The sequence below is a fragment of the Tripterygium wilfordii genome, unplaced genomic scaffold (assembly GCF_013401445.1).
Source record: "Tripterygium wilfordii isolate XIE 37 unplaced genomic scaffold, ASM1340144v1 ctg169, whole genome shotgun sequence".
NCBI lineage: Eukaryota > Viridiplantae > Streptophyta > Magnoliopsida > Celastrales > Celastraceae > Tripterygium > Tripterygium wilfordii.
Window position 1 is genome coordinate 74964 of NW_024056176.1, and position 27459 is coordinate 102422.

Consider the following 27459-nt stretch of genomic DNA (forward strand, 5'->3'; position numbering starts at 1 on the left):
TTATGTTTGAAATTGCACAAAAACGTGAAAAGCTCCTCTATGGAGAGAGTTGATCAATTCCAAAGCATCAATGTGGACCGTTGTACTCTATTTAGTGCTCTTAAAAGTCTAACTTGCTAGTTGAGCCTTCGTGCCACGTTTCGTAAGGTAAAGAGGCGAATAGACCAAGTTATGTTTGAAATTGCACAAAAACGTGAAAAGCTCCTCCATGGAGAGAGTTGAGCAATTCCAAAGCATCAATGTGGACCATTGTACTCTATTTAGTGCTCTTAAAAGTCTTAACTTGCTAGTTGAGCCTTCGTGCCACGTTTCGTAAGGCAAAGAGGCGAATAGACCAGGTTATGTCTCAAATTGCTCAAAAACGTGAAAAGCTCCTCTATGGAGAGAGTTGAGCAATTCCAAGGCATCAATGTGGACCGTTGTACTCTATTTAGTGTTCTTAGATGTCTAACTTGCTAGTTGAGCCTTCGTGCCACGTTTCGTAAGGTAAAGACGCGAATAGACCAAGTTATGTTTGAAATTGCACAAAAACGTGAAAAGCTCCTCTATGGAGAGAATTGAGCAATTCCAAAGCATCAATGTGGACCGTTGTACTCTATTTAGTGCTCTTAAAAGTCTAACTTGTTAGTTGAGCCTTCGTGCCACGTTTCGTAAGGTAAAGACGCGAATAGACCAAGTTATGTCTCAAATTGCACAAAAACGTGAAAAGCTCCTCTATGGAGAGAGTTGAGCAATTCCAAAGCATCAATGTGGACCGTTCTATTCTATTTAGTGTTCTAAGAAGTCTAACTTCCTAGTTGAGCCTTCGTGCCACGTTTCGTAACGTAAAGAGGCGAATAGACCAAGTTATGTTTGAAATTGCATAAAAACGTGAAAAGCTCCTCTATTGAGAGAGTTGAGCATTTCCAAAGCATCAATGTGGACCGTTGTACTCAATTTAGTGTTCTTAGAAGTCTAACTTGCTAGTTGAGCCTTCGTGCCACGTTTCGTAAGCTAAAGACGCGAATAGACCAAGTTATGTCTCAACTTGCACAAAAACGTGAAAAGCTCCTCTATGGAGAGAGTTGAGCAATTCCAAAGCATCAATGTGGACCGTTCTACTCTATTTAGTGTTCTAAGAAGTCTAACTTGCTAGTTGAGCCTTCGTGCCACGTTTCGTAAGGTAAAGACGCGAATAGACCAAGTTATGTCTCAAATTGCACAAAAACGTGAAAAGCACCTCTATGGATAGAGTTGAGCAATTCCAAAGCATCAATGTGGACCGTTCTACTCCATTTAGTGTTCTAAGAAGTCTAACTTGCTAGTAGAGCCTTCGTGCCACGTTTCGTAAGGTAAAGACGCGAATAGACCAAGTTATGTCTCAAATTGCACAAAAACGTGAAAAGCTCCTGTATGGAGAGAGTTGAGCAATTCCAAAGCATCAATGTGGACTATTGTACTCTATTTAGTGCTCTTAAATGTCTAACTTCCTAGTTGAGCCTTCGTGCCACGTTTCGTAAGGTAAAGAGGCGAATAGACGAAGTTATGTCTCAAATTGCTCAAAAACGTGAAAAGCTCCTCTATGGAGAGAGTTGAGCAATTCCAAAGCATCAATGTGGACCGTTGTACTCTATTTAGTGTTCTTAGATGTCTAACTTGCTAGTTGAGCCTTCGTGCCACGTTTCGTAAGGTAAAGACGCGAATAGACCAAGTTATGTCTCAAATTGCACAAAAACGTGAAAAGCTCCTGTATGGAGAGAGTTGAGCAATTCCAAAGCATCAATGTGGACCGTTGTACTCTATTTAGTGCTCTTAAATGTCTAACTTCCTAGTTGAGCCTTCGTGCCACGTTTCGTAAGGTAAAGAGGCGAATAGACGAAGTTATGTCACAAATTGCTCAAAAACGTGAAAAGCTCCTCTATGGAGAGAGTTGAGCAATTCCAAAGCATCAATGTGGACCGTTGTACTCTATTTAGTGCTCTTAAAAGTCTAACTTGCTAGTTGAGCCTCTGTGCCTCGTTTCGTAAGGTAAAGACGCGAATAGACCAAGTTATGTCTCAAATTGCACAAAAACGTGCAATGCTCCTCTATGGAGAGAGTTGAGCAATTCCAAAGTATCAATGTGGACCGTTGTACTCTATTTAGTGTTCTTACAAGCCTAACTTGCTAGTTGAGCCTTCGTGCCACGTTTCGTAAGGTAAAGACGCGAATAGACCAAGTTATGTCTCAAATTGCTCAAAAACGTGAAAAGCTCCTCTATGGAGAGAGTTGAGCAATTCCAAAGCATCAATGTGGACCGTTGTACTCTATTTAGTGTTCTTAGATGTCTAACTTGCTAGTTGAGCCTTCGTGCCACGTTTCGTAAGGTAAAGACGCGAATAGACCAAGTTATGTTTGAAATTGCACAAAAACGTGAAAAGCTCCTCTATGGAGAGAGTTGAGCAATTCCAAAGCATCAATGTGGACTGTTGTACTCTATTTAGTGCTCTTAAAAGTCTAACTTGTTAGTTGAGCCTTCGTGCCACGTTTCGTAAGGTAAAGACGCGAATAGACCAAGTTATGTCTCAAATTGCACAAAAACGTGAAAAGCTCCTCTATGGAGAGAGTTGAGCAATTCCAAAGCATCAATGTGGACCGTTCTACTCTATTTAGTGTTCTAAGAAGTCTAACTTCCTAGTTGAGCCTTCGTGCCACGTTTCGTAACGTAAAGAGGCGAATAGACCAAGTTATGTTTGAAATTGCACAAAAACGTGAAAAGCTCCTCTATGGAGAGAGTTGAGCAATTCCAAAGCATCAATGTGGACCGTTGTACTCTATTTAGTGTTCTAAGAAGTCTAACTTGCTAGTTGAGCCTTCGTGCCACGTTTCGTAAGGTAAAGAGGCGAATAGACCAAGTTATGTTTGAAATTGCACAAAAACGTGAAAAGCTCCTCTATTGAGAGAGTTGAGCAATTCCAAAGCATCAATGTGTTTATTCATGATTTTCTCATCTCTCCTTTTGTGTTTTTCTCTCATTATGTGTAACTAAATCTCTTGTGCCAAGGCTAGGATGAAGCCTTGGGTTTGATGACTTTGTTTATGACTTGATTTACATATATATGAGTTGATTTGGGTATAAATCTTGTGTTTCTATGTTTGATTGCAATTTCTTCATGCTTGTGGTGTTTGGCCAACACTTTAGGTTTTTGGATGAAATTGTTTGGAGAATTTGCTTAGACAATAATATGTCAAGTAGATTATGCTTCTTGAAACACTTGATTATGAATGTGTCTCCCTTTAATTAGGTGACAATTTTGTATGAATCCTAATCTCCATAGAACTCCATAAATTCCTATGCATGTTTAGACCAATAAGATGGCTAGAATGTATTTAGGAATATCCGACCTAGACCAATAAGATGGCTAGTAATCGATTTTAGGGAGATTTGGCTTAAGTGCGCTAAAACCGACTTAGGTACGGATTCGTTATGCCCGAATTAGCAAATATGTGTGTGAATTTATGTCATTCCAAGTCATTTCCCAAGGGGAATTCCGAAGCCTTGGTGTTCATCTCATATTTGTTAAATCATCTCATTTGCATTAGTTGCATCCTAATTCTAAGAAAATACCAAAAACACTTTGCTCTTTGCTTGTTTTAGTTGAATTACCAAACCAAACAATCTTGAGTTGAATTTTACTTTTGATTGCATTGTCCATATATACATACAAATATACATTTGGATTAAACATAACACCGTCCCTGTGGATTCGACCCTTGCTTATCATTGTGCTGTAGTCGCCGACTAGTACACTTGCTAGTAAGGTTAATTTAGACCCAACAAGTTTATGGCGCCGTTGTCGGGGACGGTTGCTTATATTTGATCCATTCTTGTTTATATACATAGATACTTACATACTTAGTTTAGCTCTTTCTTACTGGATAATTAGTGATCCTTATACTTTTCTTTCTTGTTTGTAGTTCATGCAAGGAAGACGTTCTCAAGATACAGAAATTCTTCCTGTCGATCTAGACTTGGAACGTGCACGAAGGAACAAGAGAGACAAGGATTTTCTTGAGGAGAAATCTTCCACTCGTTCTATCTCTCCTCCTATATCCAGCTCTAGTTCATCTAGTGACAACATTTTGGGAGAACATTCTGAACAGGAGAGCATGGCTGAAAATCGTGAGGAAGTTGGCAATAATGCCAACAATGCAAATGCTCCGGTCACCATCATGGACTACTCTATGCCACAATTCTCTACTAGACAATCTTGCATCATATTACCAACCATTCCGCCAAATCTATCTTATGAGCTTAAATGTCATGTGATTAACATGCTCCCATCATTCTCAGGAGCGGAAAATCAAGATGCTAGTGATCACATTGATAATTTTCTGGAAATTTGTGGCACTCAAAAAATTCAAGGCATATCTGAAGAATTCATACGGTTAAAGCTTTTTCCTTTTTCTCTTAAGGAAAGTGCTAAGATCTGGTTCAAGACTTTGCCACCAAATTCTATCACTTCTTGGGATCAACTTTCTGCTAAGTTTATTCAGAAGTTCTATACTCAGTCAAGGACACAGAGGCTTCGGGATCAGATTTTCCATTTCAGACAGAACAAGGGAGAACCACTTTTTAAGGCTTGGGAGCGATATAAAACTTTATTGATTGGTTGCCCACATCATCAATTCTTGCCATGGCAGATTATATCATACTTTTACCAACATCTGGCTGATGAATGCCGCCATAGGTTAGATGCAGCTGCTGGAGGAAATATTATGGCTAAGGAACCGACTGAAGCCAATGAAATTATTGAGACTGTGGTAGCAAATTCCTCACAATGGGATAATCGTGATCTTGATGCTCCTAGACACATGGTTTATGAGGCTAGTGCTTCAAATTCAGAGATGGCGTCTGTGGCTAGGAAATTGGATGCGGTAGTAACTTTGCTGAGCAGAAATTTGGAGCCTTGTGGCATTTGTGGAGGCACCGATCATCCTACTCATGTATGTTCTAGAAGTGGGACATTTCCTGAAGCTGAAGTTAATGCAGTTCAACCTTTTCATAGGCAGCAGAATGATCCATTTTCTCACACATATAACCCAGGATGGAAGAATCACCCAAATTTCTCCTATGCTTCATCCCAGAATTTCAATCAAGGGCCCAGACCTTGGCAAGCTCCACGACAAGGACCACCTTCTCAAGATGCAAAGAAGTCTGCTATGGAGGACCTTATCACCCAACTTGCTCAATCACAAGTCACAATGCAGCATTCCCAAGCAGAGATGAGCAATTCAATGACTCAGTTGCAACAAACTGTTTCCAGCAATACTCAGTCCATCGCAAAGTTTGAAATGCAAGTAGGACAACTTGCTCAGGCTTTGAGTGAAAGACAACCGGGAAAGCTTCCAAGTCAACCTGAGGTAAATCCTAAACAGCATGAAGATGCTAATGCTATTACTGTCTTGCGAAGTGGGAAAAAGGTGGACAACAAGATTGAATATAAAGGGCTTGATGGTGAGAGTCATGATGAACCTACAGTGGTGGTACCGAGTGCTCCCACCACACCTCATGTTGAGAAGGAAAAGCCGGAAGAAGAGGTTTTTCCAACAGTGCCTTTTCCATCTCGTCTTGCACCGGCTAAAAAACACAAGTATAATCGGGACATTTTTGAAGTTTTGAAGAAAGTAGAGATTAATATTCCACTTATTGAGGCAATTAAGTCTATTCCCGCATATGCAAAATTTTTGAAGGAGTTGTGCACTAACAAAAGAAAGATTGGTGATCATGAAGAAGTATTTCTCTCCGAAGAGACAAGTGCTATTTTACAAAAGAAGCTCCCACCCAAATTAAAAGATCCGGGTAGCTTTACCATTCCTTGTATTATTGGAGAGAAAGAAATTGAAAAAGCCTTGATGGATCTTGGTGCGAGTGTGAATATCATGCCTTATTCTGTTTACACTACATTGAAGATCGGTGAGTTGAAACCAACATCAGTCACTCTCCAATTAGCGGATCGCTCTTTAGTGCATCCTTTTGGGCTAGTTGAAGATGTTCTAGTGAAGGTGGGAGAGTTTGTTATTCCGGTGGATTTTCTAGTGCTTGATATTGAGGGTGAACCTAATCCGGGAAAAGATGTACCAATCATTCTAGGCCGCGGTTTTATGGCAACCACCAACACCATCATTGATGTCAAGATGGGAGTTCTCACTATGACAGTTTTTGATAAAACTATTCAGTTTCGGCTCTTTGAGGCCATGAGACATTCTAATGATTCAAAGACTTGTTTTTGGGTGGATGTGGTGGATAGAAGAGTCGACATGGAGCTGCATAGAAATGATAAAACCATTGCTTTGGAAGCTTTTCTAGTGGGAGATATTGAGAGGACTCTGGACAATGATACTCAAGAAGTTGTAAACATGTTTGAGGCTTCTCCTAGTTATCAACACAAGTGGCGTCCGACCTTTGAAAATTTGAGGGACTCTCCAAATCTTGAGAAGCTAGTACCATCTATAGTGAGTCCGCCAGAGCTAGAGTTGAAGCCTTTGCCCGCACATTTGCGATATGCATTCTTAGGTAACTCTAAAACTCTTCCTGTTATTATTTCTTCTAATCTTTCTCTCTTGGAAGAAGAGAAATTGCTCTGTGTTCTCAGGGAATACAAGAGTGCAATTGGGTGGACCATTGCGGATATTCGTGGCATTAGCCCCTCTGTGTGCATGCATCGCATTTTGATGGAGGACGGAACTAAAGCCACTAGAGAGGGACAAAGAAGATTAAATCCAAACATGAAAGAAGTTGTCCGGAGTGAGATTTTGAAGCTCTTGGATGTTGCCGTTATTTATCCTATTTCTGATTCCAAATGGGTGAGTCCAGTCCATCTTGTGCCGAAGAAATCTGGGATTACTGTCGAAGCTAATGAGAACAATGTGCTTATTCCTACTCGGAAGGTCACGGGATGGCGAGTTTGTATTGATTATCGGAAACTGAATTTAGCTACCCGAAAAGATCACTTCCCATTACCTTTTATTGATCAGATGCTTGAGAGACTGGCAGGGCATGAGTATTATTGCTTCCTGGATGGTTATTCTGGTTATAACCAAATTGCCATTGCCCCCGAAGATCAAGACAAGACTACTTTCACTTGTCCATTTGGAACATTTGCTTACCGTCGGATGCCTTTTGGCTTATGCAATGCTCCTGCAACATTTCAGCGTTGCATGATAAGCATCTTCTCTGACATGGTGGAGCGTTTTATTGAGATATTTATGGATGATTTTTCTGTCTTTGGGTCAAGTTTTGACAATTGCCTTCAAAATCTATCTATTGTGTTGAGGAGATGTGAAGAAACCAATTTGGTGCTAAATTGGGAAAAGTGCCACTTTATGGTGCAACGAGGAAATGTGTTGGGGCATATTATCTCCAAAAATGGGATTGAAGTTGATCCGGCAAAGATTGAGCTTATATCGAAGCTTCCTCCTCCGATTAATGTGAAAGGAATTCGTTCTTTTCTGGGACATGCAGGGTTCTATAGGAGGTTCATTCAAGATTTTTCTAAAATTGCTAGGCCTTTATGCAACCTTTTGGCCAAAGATGCAGTTTTTCTATTCGATGAAGCTTGTATGAGGGCATTCAATTTGTTGAAAGAGAAACTTACTACCGCTCCAATTATGATGCCTCCGGATTTTTCTTTGCCATTTGAAATTATGTGCGATGCTTCTGACTTTGCCATTGGAGCAGTGCTTTGTCAACGAGTTGACAAGAAGTCTCATGTTATATATTATTCAAGCCAAACACTCAATGATGCTCAAGTCAATTATACCACCACCGAGAAAGAGTTGTTGGCCATTGTTTTTGCCTTGGACAAGTTTCGTCAATATTTAGCATGCTCTAAAGTGATTGTCTACTCTGACCATGCAGCATTGCGGTATTTATTGTCAAAGAAAGACTCCAAGCCACGGCTCATTCGTTGGGTACTGCTTCTCCAAGAGTTTGATTTGGAGATTCGGGATAAAAAGGGGTGTGAGAATGTAGTTGCTGATCATCTCTCTCGGCTCGCTATCAAGGAAAACGGTGAAAGAGATATGGATTTCAATGAGACCTTTCCAGATGAGCATTTATTTGAGGTCGAGGAAGTTCCTTGGTATGTAGATATCGTTAATTATCTGGTAAGCCGGAAGTTACCTCCGGGTATGACCACACATGAGAAAAACAAGTTTCTATCCTCCATCAAATATTACTATTGGGATGATCCTTATTTATTCAGATGTTGTCCTGATCAGATTATCAGACGATGTATTCCGGTTAATGAGCAAGAAAGTGTTCTTCACTTTTGCCACTCTCATGTGTGTGGAGGGCATTTTGGGGGGAAGAAAACTTCTGCCAAGGTACTTCAATGTGGATTTTATTGGCCCTCTTTGTTCAAAGATGCTCATTCTTTCTGTTTGACGTGTGATCGATGCCAACGAACCGGGAATATTTTAGCAAGAGATCAAATGCCATTGAACAACATATTGACTATTGAGCTATTTGATGTGTGGGGGATTGACTTCATGGGTCCATTCCCCAATTCCCATGGAAATCTATATATTTTGGTGGCGGTTGATTATGTGAGTAAATGGGTTGAAGCTCTACCGTGCAAAACTAACGATCATGGTGTGGTTTTGCATTTCTTGAAAAATATGATCTTTGCAAGGTTTGGAACTCCAAGAGCTATTATTAGTGACGGTGGATCACATTTTTGCAACAAGTACTTTGAGAAGTTGATGAAAAAATGTGGGGTAACTCACAAGGTTTCTACACCTTACCACCCGCAAACGAGTGGCCAGGTGGAGATATCGAACCGGGAGATCAAACATATTCTTGAGAAAACGGTTTCTTCTAGTAGAAAGGACTGGAGTATTAAGCTTAATGATGCTCTTTGGGCTTATCGGACCGCTTTTAAGACTCCTATTGGCATGTCTCCATACCGGTTAGTCTTTGGGAAGCCTTGTCATTTACCGGTAGAGCTGCAACATCGAGCATACTGGGCAATCAAGGTTTTGAACTTTGATCTCCAGGAAGCTGGCAATATGAGGAAGCTCCAACTTAATGAGCTTGATGAGCTGCGGAATGACTCCTATGAGAATGCTAAAATCTACAAGGAAAAGACCAAACTCTTTCATGATCAACATATCTCAAGGAAGGTATTTGAACCAGGTAAAAAAGTCTTGCTGTATAATGCTCGCCTTCGATTTTTTCCGGGAAAGCTTCGATCAAGGTGGAGTGGTCCGTATGAGGTGATTAAAGTTCTTCCTTATGGCTCTGTATTTATCAAGGACCCTCGCACAAGTTTTGAGCAGCAAGTAAATGGTCACCGCCTCAAGCCCTATTTTGAGACCTCTTTTGATATGGAAAAGTACAAGTTACGCTTGGAAGATCCTCCATCCCTTTGAAGATCTTAGCACCGCCACGTCTGGCTGAAGACATTAAACTTAGCGCTATTTGGGAGGCAACCCAATGCAATATATCCTTTTGTGTATCCTTTTCTTCTTTATCATTCTATTTTTATTGGCAAAAATTTTGTGTGGATGTTAGTTTGCATGTGCTGAAATCTGGCTGCAGGAAAATTGAAATTTCTGGGCAATATGTTACAGCCAGACCACGCCTAGGCGTGCATATCCACGCCTAGGCGCAACTTATCACCACGCCTAGGCGTGGCCAATCCACGCCTGGGCGTGTCTATTTTAAAAAAAAAAAAAAAAAAAAAACAATTTATCACCACGCCTAGGCGTGGCCAATCCACGCCTGGGCGTGTCTATATTAAAAAAAAAAAAAAAAAAAAACTCTTCATTATATACCACACAATCTGTACACAGTCACATACCCACGCCGAGCTTTCTCTCTACCGCGTGCCTAGGCGCACCTCTCCAATCCTCGCCTAAGCGACAATCTAAGCGTATCAGGTATGTAATAGTTTCTTCCACTTCTGTTTTTTTTTGTGATCTTTGCGTTCTATGCTTGCTCTATTCCAAGCAAGAATTGAAGTGAGAGAATTGCAAAGTTTGGCAATGGCATCTCCTAATTTTTGGGAGTTTAGGGCTAAAGTATGGGATATCTTGGTTGATTCTCTCATTCTAAGTCATGTAGGACATATTGGTTGCCTGATCTGCTGTTTTTGTGTACAAAGTGTGGGATTTGGTGCTTGAAGCTCGGGTTGCCATGGCAACCCGTGCGTGTTGGGGAAGAAGGGCCCACGCCTAGGCGTGGTTCCCTCACGCCTAGGCGTGACTTCGCCTAGGCGTGGTTCCCTCACGCCTAGGCGTGACTTCGCCTTATCTCATACCATCTTTTTCATCTTTCTGTGCAGTATTGCGTTAATGATTATCCCTGCTATTCTTAACTGTTTTACATTGCTTTTGCAGTAATTATGCCGCGTCAAAAGCTAGTGGCATCCATGCGCAAGAAGCGCACTTCTCAGTTCACAACACCTCAGCCACCTCCTGCAACAGAGGGGTCTACTTCCGGAGCTGCCACTGATTACTTTGACATTGCTACTCTTGTGCCGGAGGTATATTTATCTGCTGATCTGTTGAACAAGGTTGGGGTAAGAAGTGAGCCTTTCGGCCGGCTCCGCCACTTTTGTTCTTTCATTGCTACCCCGGATGTTTCTTCTGCTGCTGATGTTCCGGTCAATCCAAGCCTGGTGCGTGCATTCTATCGCACCGTGGAAGCAACAGGGCCTGGCCTCTACCAAGCTATATTGCCTTCCGGGATGATTACTTTTTCTGCTGCTGATGTTAGTGCCAGTATTGGACATCCTACTTCCCAGCCTCCTGATAGTGGTTTCCAGCCACCTATTCCTTCTGCCCAGCAGGAGGATCATGAGTGGATGGTCCAACATTTTACTGGTCGGCGGGGAAAATTTGTTCGAAAATCTGCTCTTCCGCAGGTTATGTATCTTGTGGACCGGCTAGTGCATGGTAACTTATGGCCAACTGGGCACCAGAGTGAGAGGAGGGAGGAGGCATTGGAGATTCTTTATTGTATCTGGACTGGTACTTGGTTTGATCTTGGCCACTATTATATTCAGTCCTTTTTGGCTATCCGTAGGAGCGTGGAGGACACCAAAGTCAAGGTGAAGAGGCTCTTTCTGCCGCGGATCATCACTCGCTTGCTGACATATCTCCAGGTGCTACCTCTGACTCTGCAGTCTGTCTCTCTTCCCATGGAGGCGTATGATTTGAGCAACTGGCGTATTAGTATAGCTCGTATTCGCTCTGCCCCTGCTGGGAGAGCTCGATATGCTCCGGGTGTGCAGCAGTTTGCGGAGGAGGACGAGGATGACGAGGAGGAGGATACCGCTCCGAGTGATGCCGATGCTGCTGATCATGATACTCGGATCAAGGAGATGAGCGACCAGCTGACTCGTCTTGAGCACACTTTCCAGTCTCATGCTGAGTATGTCCAGCAGCAGTTCCAGACTCAGGGTCAGCAGATTACTGATGTCCTATCCATGCTCCAGGAGATGCGGCGCGACAAAAATCTCACTTATGTTCGCCGCAAGACCTCTGGTGGACCCACTCAGTAGTTTCCCCTGCAGGTTGTATTGTTCTACGCTTGTCATCCATTTTATTTTGTCCCGATTATTCCTCTCTTATGCTTTGAGGACAAAGCTTGTTCTAACAGTGGGGTGGTTGGGTAGTCTTATTTTATGCTGCTGTTATTAAGGTCAAGTACTATGGATGATGCCCTCTTATTTTCTGTTAATCTGTGCGTGGATGGACTCCCTTATGTTTCATATTTAAGTTGCGAACCCATCTTGTCCCCTTATATGCTTGAGGAATCATTGATGCCTACTTGATTATTTACGAAATTGATTCACTTGCATTGAAATGTAGTGGGGTATGACTTGGTTGGATATATGTGTTGAATGTGGATTTTCTCTTAGATGAGCTAGAACATCATTTCAGTAATATCATTGGCACTAGTTATTTGTATACAAGTAAAAAAAAAAAAAAAAAGAAGCTTGAAAATGATGAAAATCATGTTCCGCTCATGTGTTTTTGCTGAGTAACCGGGGCTCTTGTCTAACCAACTTGAGTTTCGCGTAAAAAGGTGAGGCAGTCATGATGAACATACTAGGCCTGCTTAACTTCGAAACCTTGTCAACTCGAGAAATTGATCCGAGGGGTGCTTTGTCACCTAATGCCCTAAACCTACTGGTTGGGAGTCATTGGTTGAGAACTCGCTACATGGGTTGACTAGAAAGTTTAATGGAGTGAGCATTGCACGGTTCTAGATAAAAAAAAAAAAAAGAGAAAACCTTTAGACAGAGTAGTATGTATATAAATAAATGTGCCTTGGTATCATTGTTTGGTTGTTCTTGGGATTCTTGGAATGTGACTATGTTTAGCATGTATAAACTCTTGGAAGCCACATTTTTATGCATTTCCTCTTAGCACTGCATGCCATCTAAAAAAAAAAAAAAATATTTAATTGAGTAGGCTGAAAATTTTCCATGAGTATATCATGCGGATGAAGTGTGGGGTGTTTGATATCTTGAGACTGAAACGTTTGTGGGTGTCGTTCTTGTAAGCCCTCAGGAGACACAACTCCTCCACTAGGGACACCTAGGGGTTTAAAGGCTTGTTGCATATGCTAAATGCAACCGCGATTCCTGCGTTAGTGAGTTAAGATGTTAGTGGTACATGTACTTAATCTAGTTTTACTTGAGGACAAGTAAGGTTTAAGTGTGGGGTGTTTGATAGGTGTGATAAAACCTATTGTTTTTGGTAGGAATCTCCCCCTCTTAAGCTTCATTTAAATAAATAATGAGTGTATTTATGTTTTGATTTGTATTTTTTGATAGGTTGATTGCGGTTTGGATGAAAAGTGATGAAAAAAGGGTTGAACTGAAGAAAATGTCCACCGACCTTCGTGTGTTCAAATACTTATAACTTTTTGTCACGTTATCGGAATCAAGCGAAATAAAAGGCATTGGAAACTAGACATCTCAAGCTTTCCGTAGACGCTAAAATCGTGCAAATCGGACGTCGTATGGAGATTTTGGAATCATTCCACGCCTAGGCGCAATATTTGTGCACGCCCAGTATCACTTGTGCACGCCCAGTCCAGCGAGTTGGGGCGTGAATTTGAAGTTGTGCACGCCCAGGATTGCGCCTAGGCGTGCGCCTAGGCGTGGTGCGCCTAGGCGTGAATACAACGCGCCTAGGCGCACAAGACAGTTTTTTGGGATGTTTTAATTCGCGAACTTGCCGAGCCGCACGACACTTTTTAACCTAGAACTGATTTTCTGGGGAGCGAAACCAGAGGGGGAAGGCGATTCTTGGAGCTAGGAGGAGAGATTCTTCAGCTCAACTTGGATCTACTCAACTAATTGGGTTTATTCATGATTTTCTCATCTCTCCTTTTGTGTTTTTCTCTCATTATGTGTAACTAAATCTCTTGTGCCAAGGCTAGGATGAAGCCTTGGGTTTGATGACTTTGTTTATGACTTGATTTACATATATATGAGTTGATTTGGGTATAAATCTTGTGTTTCTATGTTTGATTGCAATTTCTTCATGCTTGTGGTGTTTGGCCAACACTTTAGGTTTTTGGATGAAATTGTTTGGAGAATTTGCTTAGACAATAATATGTCAAGTAGATTATGCTTCTTGAAACACTTGATTATGAATGTGTCTCCCTTTAATTAGGTGACAATTTTGTATGAATCCTAATCTCCATAGAACTCCATAAATTCCTTTGCATGTTTAGACCAATAAGATGGCTAGAATGTATTTAGGAATATCCGACCTAGACCAATAAGATGGCTAGTAATCGATTTTAGGGAGATTTGGCTTAAGTGCGCTAAAACCGACTTAGGTACGGATTCGTTATGCCCGAATTAGCAAATATGTGTGTGAATTTATGTCATTCCAAGTCATTTCCCAAGGGGGATTCCGAAGCCTTGGTGTTCATCTCATATTTGTTAAATCATCTCATTTGCATTAGTTGCATCCTAATTCTAAGAAAATACCAAAAACACTTTGCTCTTTGCTTGTTTTAGTTGAATTACCAAACCAAACAATCTTGAGTTGAATTTTACTTTTGATTGCATTGTCCATATATACATACAAATATACATTTGGATTAAACATAACACCGTCCCTGTGGATTCGACCCTTGCTTATCATTGTGCTGTAGTCGCCGACTAGTACACTTGCTAGTAAGGTTAATTTAGACCCAACAAGTTTATGGCGCCGTTGTCGGGGACGGTTGCTTATATTTGATCCATTCTTGTTTATATACATAGATACTTACATACTTAGTTTAGCTCTTTCTTACTGGATAATTAGTGATCCTTATACTTTTCTTTCTTGTTTGTAGTTCATGCAAGGAAGACGTTCTCAAGATACAGAAATTCTTCCTGTCGATCTAGACTTGGAACGTGCACGAAGGAACAAGAGAGACAAGGATTTTCTTGAGGAGAAATCTTCCACTCGTTCTATCTCTCCTCCTATATCCAGCTCTAGTTCATCTAGTGACAACATTTTGGGAGAACATTCTGAACAGGAGAGCATGGCTGAAAATCGTGAGGAAGTTGGCAATAATGCCAACAATGCAAATGCTTCGGTCACCATCATGGACTACTCTATGCCACAATTCTCTACTAGACAATCTTGCATCATATTACCAACCATTCCGCCAAATCTATCTTATGAGCTTAAATGTCATGTGATTAACATGCTCCCATCATTCTGAGGAGTGGAAAATCAAGATGCTAGTGATCACATTGATAATTTTCTGGAAATTTGTGGCACTCAAAAAATTCAAGGCATATCTGAAGAATTCATACGGTTGAAGATTTTTCCTTTTTCTCTTAAGGAAAGTGCTAAGATCTGGTTCAAGACTTTGCCACCAAATTCTATCACTTCTTGGGATCAACTTTCTGCTAAGTTTATTCAGAAGTTCTATACTCAGTCAAGGACACAGAGGCTTCGGGATCAGATTTTCCATTTCAGACAGAACAAGGGAGAACCACTTTTTAAGGCTTGGGAGCGATATAAAACTTTATTGATTGGTTGCCCACATCATCAATTCTTGCCATGGCAGATTATATCATACTTTTACCAACATCTGGCTGATGAATGCCGCCATAGGTTAGATGCAGCTGCTGGAGGAAATATTATGGCTAAGGAACCGACTGAAGCCAATGAAATTATTGAGACTGTGGTAGAAAATTCCTCACAATGGGATAATCGTGATCTTGATGCTCCTAGACACATGGTTTATGAGGCTAGTGCTTCAAATTCAGAGATGGCGTCTGTGGCTAGGAAATTGGATGCGGTAGTAACTTTGCTGAGCAGAAATTTGGAGCCTTGTGGCATTTGTGGAGGCACCGATCATCCTACTCATGTATGTTCTAGAAGTGGGACATTTCCTGAAGCTGAAGTTAATGCAGTTCAACCTTTTCATAGGCAGCAGAATGATCCATTTTCTCACACATATAACCCAGGATGGAAGAATCACCCAAATTTCTCCTATGCTTCATCCCAGAATTTCAATCAAGGGCCCAGACCTTGGCAAGCTCCACGACAAGGACCACCTTCTCAAGATGCAAAGAAGTCTGCTATGGAGGACCTTATCACCCAACTTGCTCAATCACAAGTCACAATGCAGCATTCCCAAGCAGAGATGAGCAATTCAATGACTCAGTTGCAACAAACTGTTTCCAGCAATACTCAGTCCATCGCAAAGCTTGAAATGCAAGTAGGACAACTTGCTCAGGCTTTGAGTGAAAGACAACCGGGAAAGCTTCCAAGTCAACCTGAGGTAAATCCTAAACAGCATGAAGATGCTAATGCTATTACTGTCTTGCGAAGTGGGAAAAAGGTGGACAACAAGATTGAATATAAAGGGCTTGATGGTGAGAGTCATGATGAACCTACAGTGGTGGTACCGAGTGCTCCCACCACACCTCATGTTGAGAAGGAAAAGCCGGAAGAAGAGGTTATTCCAACAGTGCCTTTTCCATCTCGTCTTGCACCGGCTAAAAAACACAAGTATAATCGGGACATTTTTGAAGTTTTGAAGAAAGTAGAGATTAATATTCCACTTATTGAGGCAATTAAGTCTATTCCCGCATATGCAAAATTTTTGAAGGAGTTGTGCACTAACAAAAGAAAGATTGGTGATCATGAAGAAGTATTTCTCTCCGAAGAGACAAGTGCTATTTTACAAAAGAAGCTCCCACCCAAATTAAAAGATCCGGGTAGCTTTACCATTCCTTGTATTATTGGAGAGAAAGAAATTGAAAAAGCCTTGATGGATCTTGGTGCGAGTGTGAATATCATGCCTTATTCTGTTTACACTACATTGAAGATCGGTGAGTTGAAACCAACATCAGTCACTCTCCAATTAGCGGATCGCTCTTTAGTGCATCCTTTTGGGCTAGTTGAAGATGTTCTAGTGAAGGTGGGAGAGTTTGTTATTCCGGTGGATTTTCTAGTGCTTGATATTGAGGGTGAACCTAATCCGGGAAAAGATGTACCAATCATTCTAGGCCGCGGTTTTATGGCAACCACCAACACCATCATTGATGTCAAGATGGGAGTTCTCACTATGACAGTTTTTGATAAAACTATTCAGTTTCGGCTCTTTGAGGCCATGAGACATTCTAATGATTCAAAGACTTGTTTTTGGGTGGATGTGGTGGATAGAAGAGTCGACATGGAGCTGCATAGAAATGATAAAACCATTGCTTTGGAAGCTTTTCTAGTGGGAGATATTGAGAGGACTCTGGACAATGATACTCAAGAAGTTGTAAACATGTTTGAGGCTTCTCCTAGTTATCAACACAAGTGGCGTCCGACCTTTGAAAATTTGAGGGACTCTCCAAATCTTGAGAAGCTAGTACCATCTATAGTGAGTCCGCCAGAGCTAGAGTTGAAGCCTTTGCCCGCACATTTGCGATATGCATTCTTAGGTAACTCTAAAACTCTTCCTGTTATTATTTCTTCTAATCTTTCTCTCTTGGAAGAAGAGAAATTGCTCTGTGTTCTCAGGGAATACAAGAGTGCAATTGGGTGGACCATTGCGGATATTCGTGGCATTAGCCCCTCTATGTGCATGCATCGCATTTTGATGGAGGACGGAACTAAAGCCACTAGAGAGGGACAAAGAAGATTAAATCCAAACATGAAAGAAGTTGTCCGGAGTGAGATTTTGAAGCTCTTGGATGTTGGCGTTATTTATCCTATTTCTGATTCCAAATGGGTGAGTCCAGTCCATCTTGTGCCGAAGAAATCTGGGATTACTGTCGAAGCTAATGAGAACAATGTGCTTATTCCTACTCGGAAGGTCACGGGATGGCGAGTTTGTATTGATTATCGGAAACTGAATTTAGCTACCCGAAAAGATCACTTCCCATTACCTTTTATTGATCAGATGCTTGAGAGACTGGCAGGGCATGAGTATTATTGCTTCCTGGATGGTTATTCTGGTTATAACCAAATTGCCATTGCCCCCGAAGATCAAGACAAGACTACTTTCACTTGTCCATTTGGAACATTTGCTTACCGTCGGATGCCTTTTGGCTTATGCAATGCTCCTGCAACATTTCAGCGTTGCATGATAAGCATCTTCTCTGACATGGTGGAGCGTTTTATTGAGATATTTATGGATGATTTTTCTGTCTTTGGGTCAAGTTTTGACAATTGCCTTCAAAATCTATCTATTGTGTTGAGGAGATGTGAAGAAACCAATTTGGTGCTAAATTGGGAAAAATGCCACTTTATGGTGCAACGAGGAAATGTGTTGGGGCATATTATCTCCAAAAATGGGATTGAAGTTGATCCGGCAAAGATTGAGCTTATATCGAAGCTTCCTCCTCCGATTAATGTGAAAGGAATTCGTTCTTTTCTGGGACATGCAGGGTTCTATAGGAGGTTCATTCAAGATTTTTCTAAAATTGCTAGGCCTTTATGCAACCTTTTGGCCAAAGATGCAGTTTTTCTATTCGATGAAGCTTGTATGAGGGCATTCAATTTGTTGAAAGAGAAACTTACTACCGCTCCAATTATGATGCCTCCGGATTTTTCTTTGCCATTTGAAATTATGTGCGATGCTTCTGACTTTGCCATTGGAGCAGTGCTTTGTCAACGAGTTGACAAGAAGTCTCATGTTATATATTATTCAAGCCAAACACTCAATGATGCTCAAGTCAATTATACCACCACCGAGAAAGAGTTGTTGGCCATTGTTTTTGCCTTGGACAAGTTTCGTCAATATTTAGCATGCTCTAAAGTGATTGTCTACTCTGACCATGCAGCATTGCGGTATTTATTGTCAAAGAAAGACTCCAAGCCACGGCTCATTCGTTGGGTACTGCTTCTCCAAGAGTTTGATTTGGAGATTCGGGATAAAAATGGGTGTGAGAATGTAGTTGCTGATCATCTCTCTCGGCTCGCTATCAAGGAAAACGGTGAAAGAGATATGGATTTCAATGAGACCTTTCCAGATGAGCATTTATTTGAGGTCGAGGAAGTTCCTTGGTATGTAGATATCGTTAATTATCTGGTAAGCCGGAAGTTACCTCCGGGTATGACCACACATGAGAAAAACAAGTTTCTATCCTCCATCAAGTATTACTATTGGGATGATCCTTATTTATTCAGATGTTGTCCTGATCAGATTATCAGACGATGTATTCCGGTTAATGAGCAAGAAAGTGTTCTTCACTTTTGCCACTCTCATGTGTGTGGAGGGCATTTTGGGGGGAAGAAAACTTCTGCCAAGGTACTTCAATGTGGATTTTATTGGCCCTCTTTGTTCAAAGATGCTCATTCTTTCTGTTTGACGTGTGATCGATGCCAACGAACCGGGAATATTTCAGCAAGAGATCAAATGCCATTGAACAACATATTGACTATTGAGCTATTTGATGTGTGGGGGATTGACTTCATGGGTCCATTCCCCAATTCCCATGGAAATCTATATATTTTGGTGGCGGTTGATTATGTGAGTAAATGGGTTGAAGCTCTACCGTGCAAAACTAACGATCATGGTGTGGTTTTGCATTTCTTGAAAAATATGATCTTTGCAAGGTTTGGAACTCCAAGAGCTATTATTAGTGACGGTGGATCACATTTTTGCAACAAGTACTTTGAGAAGTTGATGAAAAAATGTGGGGTAACTCACAAGGTTTCTACACCTTACCACCCGCAAACGAGTGGCCAGGTGGAGATATCGAACCGGGAGATCAAACATATTCTTGAGAAAACGGTTTCTTCTAGTAGAAAGGACTGGAGTATTAAGCTTAATGATGCTCTTTGGGCTTATCGGACCGCTTTTAAGACTCCTATTGGCATGTCTCCATACCGGTTAGTCTTTGGGAAGCCTTGTCATTTACCGGTAGAGCTGCAACATCGAGCATACTGGGCAATCAAGGTTTTGAACTTTGATCTCCAGGAAGCTGGCAATATGAGGAAGCTCCAACTTAATGAGCTTGATGAGCTGCGGAATGACTCCTATGAGAATGCTAAAATCTACAAGGAAAAGACCAAACTCTTTCATGATCAACATATCTCAAGGAAGGTATTTGAACCAGGTCAAAAAGTCTTGCTGTATAATGCTCGCCTTCGATTTTTTCCGGGAAAGCTTCGATCAAGGTGGAGTGGTCCGTATGAGGTGATTAAAGTTCTTCCTTATGGCTCTGTATTTATCAAGGACCCTCGCACAAGTTTTGAGCAGCAAGTAAATGGTCACCGCCTCAAGCCCTATTTTGAGACCTCTTTTGATATGGAAAAGTACAAGTTACGCTTGGAAGATCCTCCATCCCTTTGAAGATCTTAGCACCGCCACGTCTGGCTGAAGACATTAAACTTAGCGCTATTTGGGAGGCAACCCAATGCAGTATATCCTTTTGTGTATCCTTTTCTTCTTTATCATTCTATTTTTATTGGCAAAAATTTTGTGTGGATGTTAGTTTGCATGTGCTGAAATCTGGCTGCAGGAAAATTGAAATTTCTGGGCAATATGTTACAGCCAGACCACGCCTAGGCGTGCATATCCACGCCTAGGCGCAACTTATCACCACGCCTAGGCGTGGCCAATCCACGCCTGGGCGTGTCTATTTTTAAAAAAAAAAAAAAAAAAAAAAACAATTTATCACCACGCCTAGGCGTGGCCAATCCACGCCTGGGCGTGTCTATATTAAAAAAAAAAAAAAAAAAAAAAAAAACTCTTCATTATATACCACACAATCTGTACACAGTCACATACCCACGCCGAGCTTTCTCTCTACCGCGTGCCTAGGCGCACCTCTCCAATCCTCGCCTAAGCGACAATCTAAGCGTATCAGGTATGTAATAGTTTCTTCCACTTCTGTTTTTTTTTGTGATCTTTGCGTTCTATGCTTGCTCTATTCCAAGCAAGAATTGAAGTGAGAGAATTGCAAAGTTTGGCAATGGCATCTCCTAATTTTTGGGAGTTTAGGGCTAAAGTATGGGATATCTTGGTTGATTCTCTCATTCTGAGTCATGTAGGACATATTGGTTGCCTGATCTGCTGTTTTTGTGTACAAAGTGTGGGATTTGGTGCTTGAAGCTCGGGTTGCCATGGCAACCCGTGCGTGTTGGGGAAGAAGGGCCCACGCCTAGGCGTGGTTCCCTCACGCCTAGGCGTGACTTCGCCTAGGCGTGGTTCCCTCACGCCTAGGCGTGACTTCGCCTTATCTCATACCATCTTTTTCATCTTTCTGTGCAGTATTGCGTTAATGATTATCCCTGCTATTCTTAACTGTTTTACATTGCTTTTGCAGTAATTATGCCGCGTCAAAAGCTAGTGGCATCCATGCGCAAGAAGCGCACTTCTCAGTTCACAACACCTCAGCCACCTCCTGCAACAGAGGGGTCTACTTCCGGAGCTGCCACTGATTACTTTGACATTGCTACTCTTGTGCCGGAGGTATATTTATCTGCTGATCTGTTGAACAAGGTTGGGGTAAGAAGTGAGCCTTTCGGCCGGCTCCGCCACTTTTGTTCTTTCATTGCTACCCCGGATGTTTCTTCTGCTGCTGATGTTCCGGTCTATCCAAGCCTGGTGCGTGCATTCTATCGCACCGTGGAAGCAACAGGGCCTGGCCTCTACCAAGCTATATTGCCTTCCGGGATGATTACTTTTTCTGCTGCTGATGTTAGTGCCAGTATTGGACATCCTACTTCCCAGCCTCCTGATAGTGGTTTCCAGCTACCTATTCCTTCTGCCCAGCAGGAGGATCATGAGTGGATGGTCCAACATTTTACTGGTCGGCGGGGAAAATTTGTTCGAAAATCTGCTCTTCCGCAGGTTATGTATCTTGTGGACCGGCTAGTGCATGGTAACTTATGGCCAACTGGGCACCAGAGTGAGAGGAGGGAGGAGGCATTGGAGATTCTTTATTGTATCTGGACTGGTACTTGGTTTGATCTTGGCCACTATTATATTCAGTCCTTTTTGGCTATCCGTAGGAGCGTGGAGGACACCAAAGTCAAGGTGAAGAGGCTCTTTCTGCCGCGGATCATCACTCGCTTGCTGACATATCTCCAGGTGCTACCTCTGACTCTGCAGTCTGTCTCTCTTCCCATGGAGGCGTATGATTTGAGCAACTGGCGTATTAGTATAGCTCGTATTCGCTCTGCCCCTGCTGGGAGAGCTCGATATGCTCCGGGTGTGCAGCAGTTTGCGGAGGAGGACGAGGATGACGAGGAGGAGGATACCGCTCCGAGTGATGCCGATGCTGCTGATCATGATACTCGGATCAAGGAGATGAGCGACCAGCTGACTCGTCTTGAGCACACTTTCCAGTCTCATGCTGAGTATGTCCAGCAGCAGTTCCAGACTCAGGGTCAGCAGATTACTGATGTCCTATCCATGCTCCAGGAGATGCGGCGCGACAAAAATCTCACTTATGTTCGCCGTAAGACCTCTGGTGGACCCACTCAGTAGTTTCCCCTGCAGGTTGTATTGTTCTACGCTTGTCATCCATTTTATTTTGTCCCGATTATTCCTCTCTTATGCTTTGAGGACAAAGCTTGTTCTAACAGTGGGGTGGTTGGGTAGTCTTATTTTATGCTGCTGTTATTAAGGTCAAGTACTATGGATGATGCCCTCTTATTTTCTGTTAATCTGTGCGTGGATGGACTCCCTTATGTTTCATATTTAAGTTGCGAACCCATCTTGTCCCCTTATATGCTTGAGGAATCATTGATGCCTACTTGATTATTTACGAAATTGATTCACTTGCATTGAAATGTAGTGGGGTATGACTTGGTTGGATATATGTGTTGAATGTGGATTTTCTCTTAGATGAGCTAGAACATCATTTCAGTAATATCATTGGCACTAGTTATTTGTATACAAGTAAAAAAAAAAAAAAAAAGAAGCTTGAAAATGATGAAAATCATGTTCCGCTCATGTGTTTTTGCTGAGTAACCGGGGCTCTTGTCTAACCAACTTGAGTTTCGCGTAAAAAGGTGAGGCAGTCATGATGAACATACTAGGCCTGCTTAACTTCGAAACCTTGTCAACTCGAGAAATTGATCCGAGGGGTGCTTTGTCACCTAATGCCCTAAACCTACTGGTTGGGAGTCATTGGTTGAGAACTCGCTACATGGGTTGACTAGAAAGTTTAATGGAGTGAGCATTGCACGGTTCTAGATAAAAAAAAAAAAAAGAGAAAACCTTTAGACAGAGTAGTATGTATATAAATAAATGTGCCTTGGTATCATTGTTTGGTTGTTCTTGGGATTCTTGGAATGTGACTATGTTTAGCATGTATAAACTCTTGGAAGCCACATTTTTATGCATTTCCTCTTAGCACTGCATGCCATCTAAAAAAAAAAAAAAATATTTAATTGAGTAGGCTGAAAATTTTCCATGAGTATATCATGCGGATGAAGTGTGGGGTGTTTGATATCTTGAGACTGAAACGTTTGTGGGTGTCGTTCTTGTAAGCCCTCAGGAGACACAACTCCTCCACTAGGGACACCTAGGGGTTTAAAGGCTTGTTTCATATGCTAAATGCAACCGCGATTCCTGCGTTAGTGAGTTAAGATGTTAGTGGTACATGTACTTAATCTAGTTTTACTTGAGGACAAGTAAGGTTTAAGTGTGGGGTGTTTGATAGGTGTGATAAAACCTATTGTTTTTGGTAGGAATCTCCCCCTCTTAAGCTTCATTTAAATAAATAATGAGTGTATTTATGTTTTGATTTGTATTTTTTGATAGGTTGATTGCGGTTTGGATGAAAAGTGATGAAAAAAGGGTTGAACTGAAGAAAATGTCCACCGACCTTCGTGTGTTCAAATACTTATAACTTTTTGTCACGTTATCGGAATCAAGCGAAATAAAAGGCATTGGAAACTAGACATCTCAAGCTTTCCGTAGACGCTAAAATCGTGCAAATCGGACGTCGTATGGAGATTTTGGAATCATTCCACGCCTAGGCGCAATATTTGTGCACGCCCAGTATCACTTGTGCACGCCCAGTCCAGCGAGTTGGGGCGTGAATTTGAAGTTGTGCACGCCCAGGATTGCGCCTAGGCGTGCGCCTAGGCGTGGTGCGCCTAGGCGTGAATACAACGCGCCTAGGCGCACAAGACAGTTTTTTGGGATGTTTTAATTCGCGAACTTGCCGAGCCGCACGACACTTTTTAACCTAGAACTGATTTTCTGGGGAGCGAAACCAGAGGGGGAAGGCGATTCTTGGAGCTAGGAGGAGAGATTCTTCAGCTCAACTTGGATCTACTCAACTAATTGGGTTTATTCATGATTTTCTCATCTCTCCTTTTGTGTTTTTCTCTCATTATGTGTAACTAAATCTCTTGTGCCAAGGCTAGGATGAAGCCTTGGGTTTGATGACTTTGTTTATGACTTGATTTACATATATATGAGTTGATTTGGGTATAAATCTTGTGTTTCTATGTTTGATTGCAATTTCTTCATGCTTGTGGTGTTTGGCCAACACTTTAGGTTTTTGGATGAAATTGTTTGGAGAATTTGCTTAGACAATAATATGTCAAGTAGATTATGCTTCTTGAAACACTTGATTATGAATGTGTCTCCCTTTAATTAGGTGACAATTTTGTATGAATCCTAATCTCCATAGAACTCCATAAATTCCTATGCATGTTTAGACCAATAAGATGGCTAGAATGTATTTAGGAATATCCGACCTAGACCAATAAGATGGCTAGTAATCGATTTTAGGGAGATTTGGCTTAAGTGCGCTAAAACCGACTTAGGTACGGATTCGTTATGCCCGAATTAGCAAATATGTGTGTGAATTTATGTCATTCCAAGTCATTTCCCAAGGGGAATTCCGAAGCCTTGGTGTTCATCTCATATTTGTTAAATCATCTCATTTGCATTAGTTGCATCCTAATTCTAAGAAAATACCAAAAACACTTTGCTCTTTGCTTGTTTTAGTTGAATTACCAAACCAAACAATCTTGAGTTGAATTTTACTTTTGATTGCATTGTCCATATATACATACAAATATACATTTGGATTAAACATAACACCGTCCCTGTGGATTCGACCCTTGCTTATCATTGTGCTGTAGTCGCCGACTAGTACACTTGCTAGTAAGGTTAATTTAGACCCAACAATAGACCAAGTTATGTGTGAAATTGCACAAAAACGTGAAAAGCTCCTCTATGGAGAGAGTTGAGCAATTCCAAAGCATCAATGTGGACCGTTGTACTCTATTTAGTGTTCTAAGAAGTCTAACTTGCTAGTTGAGCCTTCGTGCCACGTTTCGTAAGGTAAAGAGGCGAATAGACCAAGTTATGTCTCAAATTGCTCAAAAACGTGAAAAGCTCCTCTATGGAGAGAGTTGAGCAATTCCAAGGCATCAATGTGCACCGTTGTACTCTATTTAGTGCTCTTAAAAGTCTAACTTGCTAGTTGAGATTTCGTGCCACGTTTCGTAAGGTAAAGAGGTGAATAGACCAAGTTATGTTTGAAATTGCACAAAAACGTGAAAAGCTCCTCTATGGAGAGAGTTGAGCAATTCCAAAGCATCAATGTGGACCGTTGTACTCTATTTAGTGTTCTTAGAAGTCTAACTTGCTAGTTGAGCCTTCGTGCCACGTTTCGTAAGGTAAAGACGCGAATAGACCAAGTTATGTGTGAAATTGCACAAAAACGTGAAAAGCTCCTCTATGGAGAGAGTTGAGCAATTCCAAAGCATCAATGTGGACCGTTTTACTCTATTTAGTGTTCTAAGAAGTCTGACTTGCTAGTTGAGCCTTCGTGCCACGTTTCGTAAGGTAAAGAGGCGAATAGACCAAGTTATGTCTCAAATTGCACAAAAACGTGAAAAGCTCCTCTATGGAGAGAGTTGAGCAATTCCAAAGCATCAATGTCGACCGTTGTACTCTATTTAGTGTTCTATGAAGTCTGACTTGCTAGTTGAGCCTTCGTGCCACGTTTCGTAAGGTAAAGAGGCGAATAGACCAAGTTATGTCTCAAATTGCACAAAAACGTGAAAAGCTCCTCTATGGAGAGAGTTGAGCAATTCCAAAGCATCAATGTGGACCGTTGTACTCTATTTAGTGCTCTTAAAAGTCTAACTTGCTAGTTGAGCCTTCGTGCCACGTTTCGTACGGTAAAGACGCGAATAGACCAAGTTATGTTTGAAATTGCACAAAAACGTGAAAAGCTCCTCTATGGAGAGAGTTGAGCAATTCCAAAGCATCAATGTGGACTGTTGTACTCTATTTAGTGTTCTAAGAAGTCTAACTTGCTAGTTGAGCCTTCGTGCCACGTTTCGTAAGGTAAAGAGGCGAATAGACCAAGTTATGTCTAAAATTGCTCAAAAACGTGAAAAGCTCCTCTATGGAGAGAGTTGAGCAATTCCAAGGCATCAATGTGCACCGTTGTACTCTATTTAGTGCTCTTAAAAGTCTAACTTGCTAGTTGAGATTTCGTGCCACGTTTCGTAAGGTAAAGAGGTGAATAGACCAAGTTATGTTTGAAATTGCACAAAAACGTGAAAAGCTCCTCTATGGAGAGACTTGAGCAATTTCAAAGCATCAATGTGGACCGTTGTACTCTATTTAGTGTTCTTAGAAGTCTAACTTGCTAGTTGAGCCTTCGTGCCACGTTTCGTAAGGTAAAGACGCGAATAGACCAAGTTATGTGTGAAATTGCACAAAAACGTGAAAAGCTCCTCTATGGAGAGAGTTGAGCAATTCCAAAGCATCAATGTGGACCGTTGTACTCTATTTAGTGTTCTTAGAAGTCTAACTTGCTAGTTGAGCCTTCGTGCCACGTTTCGTAAGGTAAAGACGCGAATAGACCAAGTTATGTGTGAAATTGCACAAAAACGTGAAAAGCTCCTCTATGGAGAGAGTTGAGCAATTCCAAAGCATCAATGTGGACCGTTTTACTCTATTTAGTGTTCTAAGAAGTCTGACTTGCTAGTTGAGCCTTCGTGCCACGTTTCGTAAGGTAAAGAGGCGAATAGACCAAGTTATGTCTCAAATTGCACAAAAACGTGAAAAGCTCCTCTATGGAGAGAGTTGAGCAATTCCAAAGCATCAATGTCGACCGTTGTACTCTATTTAGTGTTCTATGAAGTCTGACTTGCTAGTTGAGCCTTCGTGCCACGTTTCGTAAGGTAAAGAGGCGAATAGACCAAGTTATGTCTCAAATTGCACAAAAACGTGAAAAGCTCCTCTATGGAGAGAGTTGAGCAATTCCAAAGCATCAATGTGGACCGTTGTACTCTATTTAGTGCTCTTAAAAGTCTAACTTGCTAGTTGAGCCTTCGTGCCACGTTTCGTACGGTAAAGACGCGAATAGACCAAGTTATGTTTGAAATTGCACAAAAACGTGAAAAGCTCCTCTATGGAGAGAGTTGAGCAATTCCAAAGCATCAATGTGGACTGTTGTACTCTATTTAGTGTTCTAAGAAGTCTAACTTGCTAGTTGAGCCTTCGTGCCACGTTTCGTAAGGTAAAGAGGCGAATAGACCAAGTTATGTCTAAAATTGCTCAAAAACGTGAAAAGCTCCTCTATGGAGAGAGTTGAGCAATTCCAAGGCATCAATGTGCACCGTTGTACTCTATTTAGTGCTCTTAAAAGTCTAACTTGCTAGTTGAGATTTCGTGCCACGTTTCGTAAGGTAAAGAGGTGAATAGACCAAGTTATGTTTGAAATTGCACAAAAACGTGAAAAGCTCCTCTATGGAGAGACTTGAGCAATTTCAAAGCATCAATGTGGACCGTTGTACTCTATTTAGTGTTCTTAGAAGTCTAACTTGCTAGTTGAGCCTTCGTGCCACGTTTCGTAAGGTAAAGACGCGAATAGACCAAGTTATGTGTGAAATTGCACAAAAACGTGAAAAGCTCCTCTATGGAGAGAGTTGAGCAATTCCAAAGCATCAATGTGGACCGTTGTACTCTATTTAGTGTTCTAAGAAGTCTGACTTGCTAGTTGAGCCTTCGTGCCACGTTTCGTAAGGTAAAGA

At 41.5% G+C, this 27459-nt stretch overlaps 1 protein-coding gene and 2 non-coding genes across 3 annotated transcripts; 1 reads left to right on the forward strand and 2 right to left on the reverse strand.

The window, feature by feature from the left end:
• Positions 1-4542: 4542 nt before the first annotated feature.
• On the reverse strand, positions 4543-4649 carry LOC119994296. Its single transcript, XR_005466950.1, has one exon. It is a non-coding gene; the product is annotated as a small nucleolar RNA R71 (small nucleolar RNA).
• Positions 4650-14935: 10286 nt separating this feature from the next.
• LOC119994297 lies at positions 14936-15042 on the reverse strand. Its single transcript, XR_005466951.1, has one exon. It is a non-coding gene; the product is annotated as a small nucleolar RNA R71 (small nucleolar RNA).
• A 1473-nt stretch (positions 15043-16515) lies between these two features.
• LOC119994295 lies at positions 16516-19786 on the forward strand. The gene is made up of 4 exons (XM_038841218.1): positions 16516-18585; positions 18635-18739; positions 19048-19418; positions 19551-19786. The coding sequence occupies exons 1-4, from the start codon at positions 16517-16519 to the stop codon at positions 19784-19786; spliced, it is 2781 nt and encodes a 926-aa protein (XP_038697146.1). The 5' UTR covers position 16516.
• The last annotated feature ends 7673 nt before the right edge of the window (positions 19787-27459 follow it).

Excerpts from the sequence above, each read along its gene's own strand:
- LOC119994295 (XM_038841218.1), top strand. The coding sequence starts at position 16,517 with ATGGCAACCACCAACACCATCATTGATGTCAAGATGGGAGTTCTCACT. Across the intron at positions 18,586-18,634 it reads AAGTTTCTATCCTCCATCAA|ATTATCAGACGATGTATTCC; the intron begins GTATTACTATTG and ends TGTCCTGATCAG. Across the intron at positions 19,419-19,550 it reads CTTTGATCTCCAGGAAGCTG|GTCAAAAAGTCTTGCTGTAT; the intron begins GCAATATGAGGA and ends TATTTGAACCAG.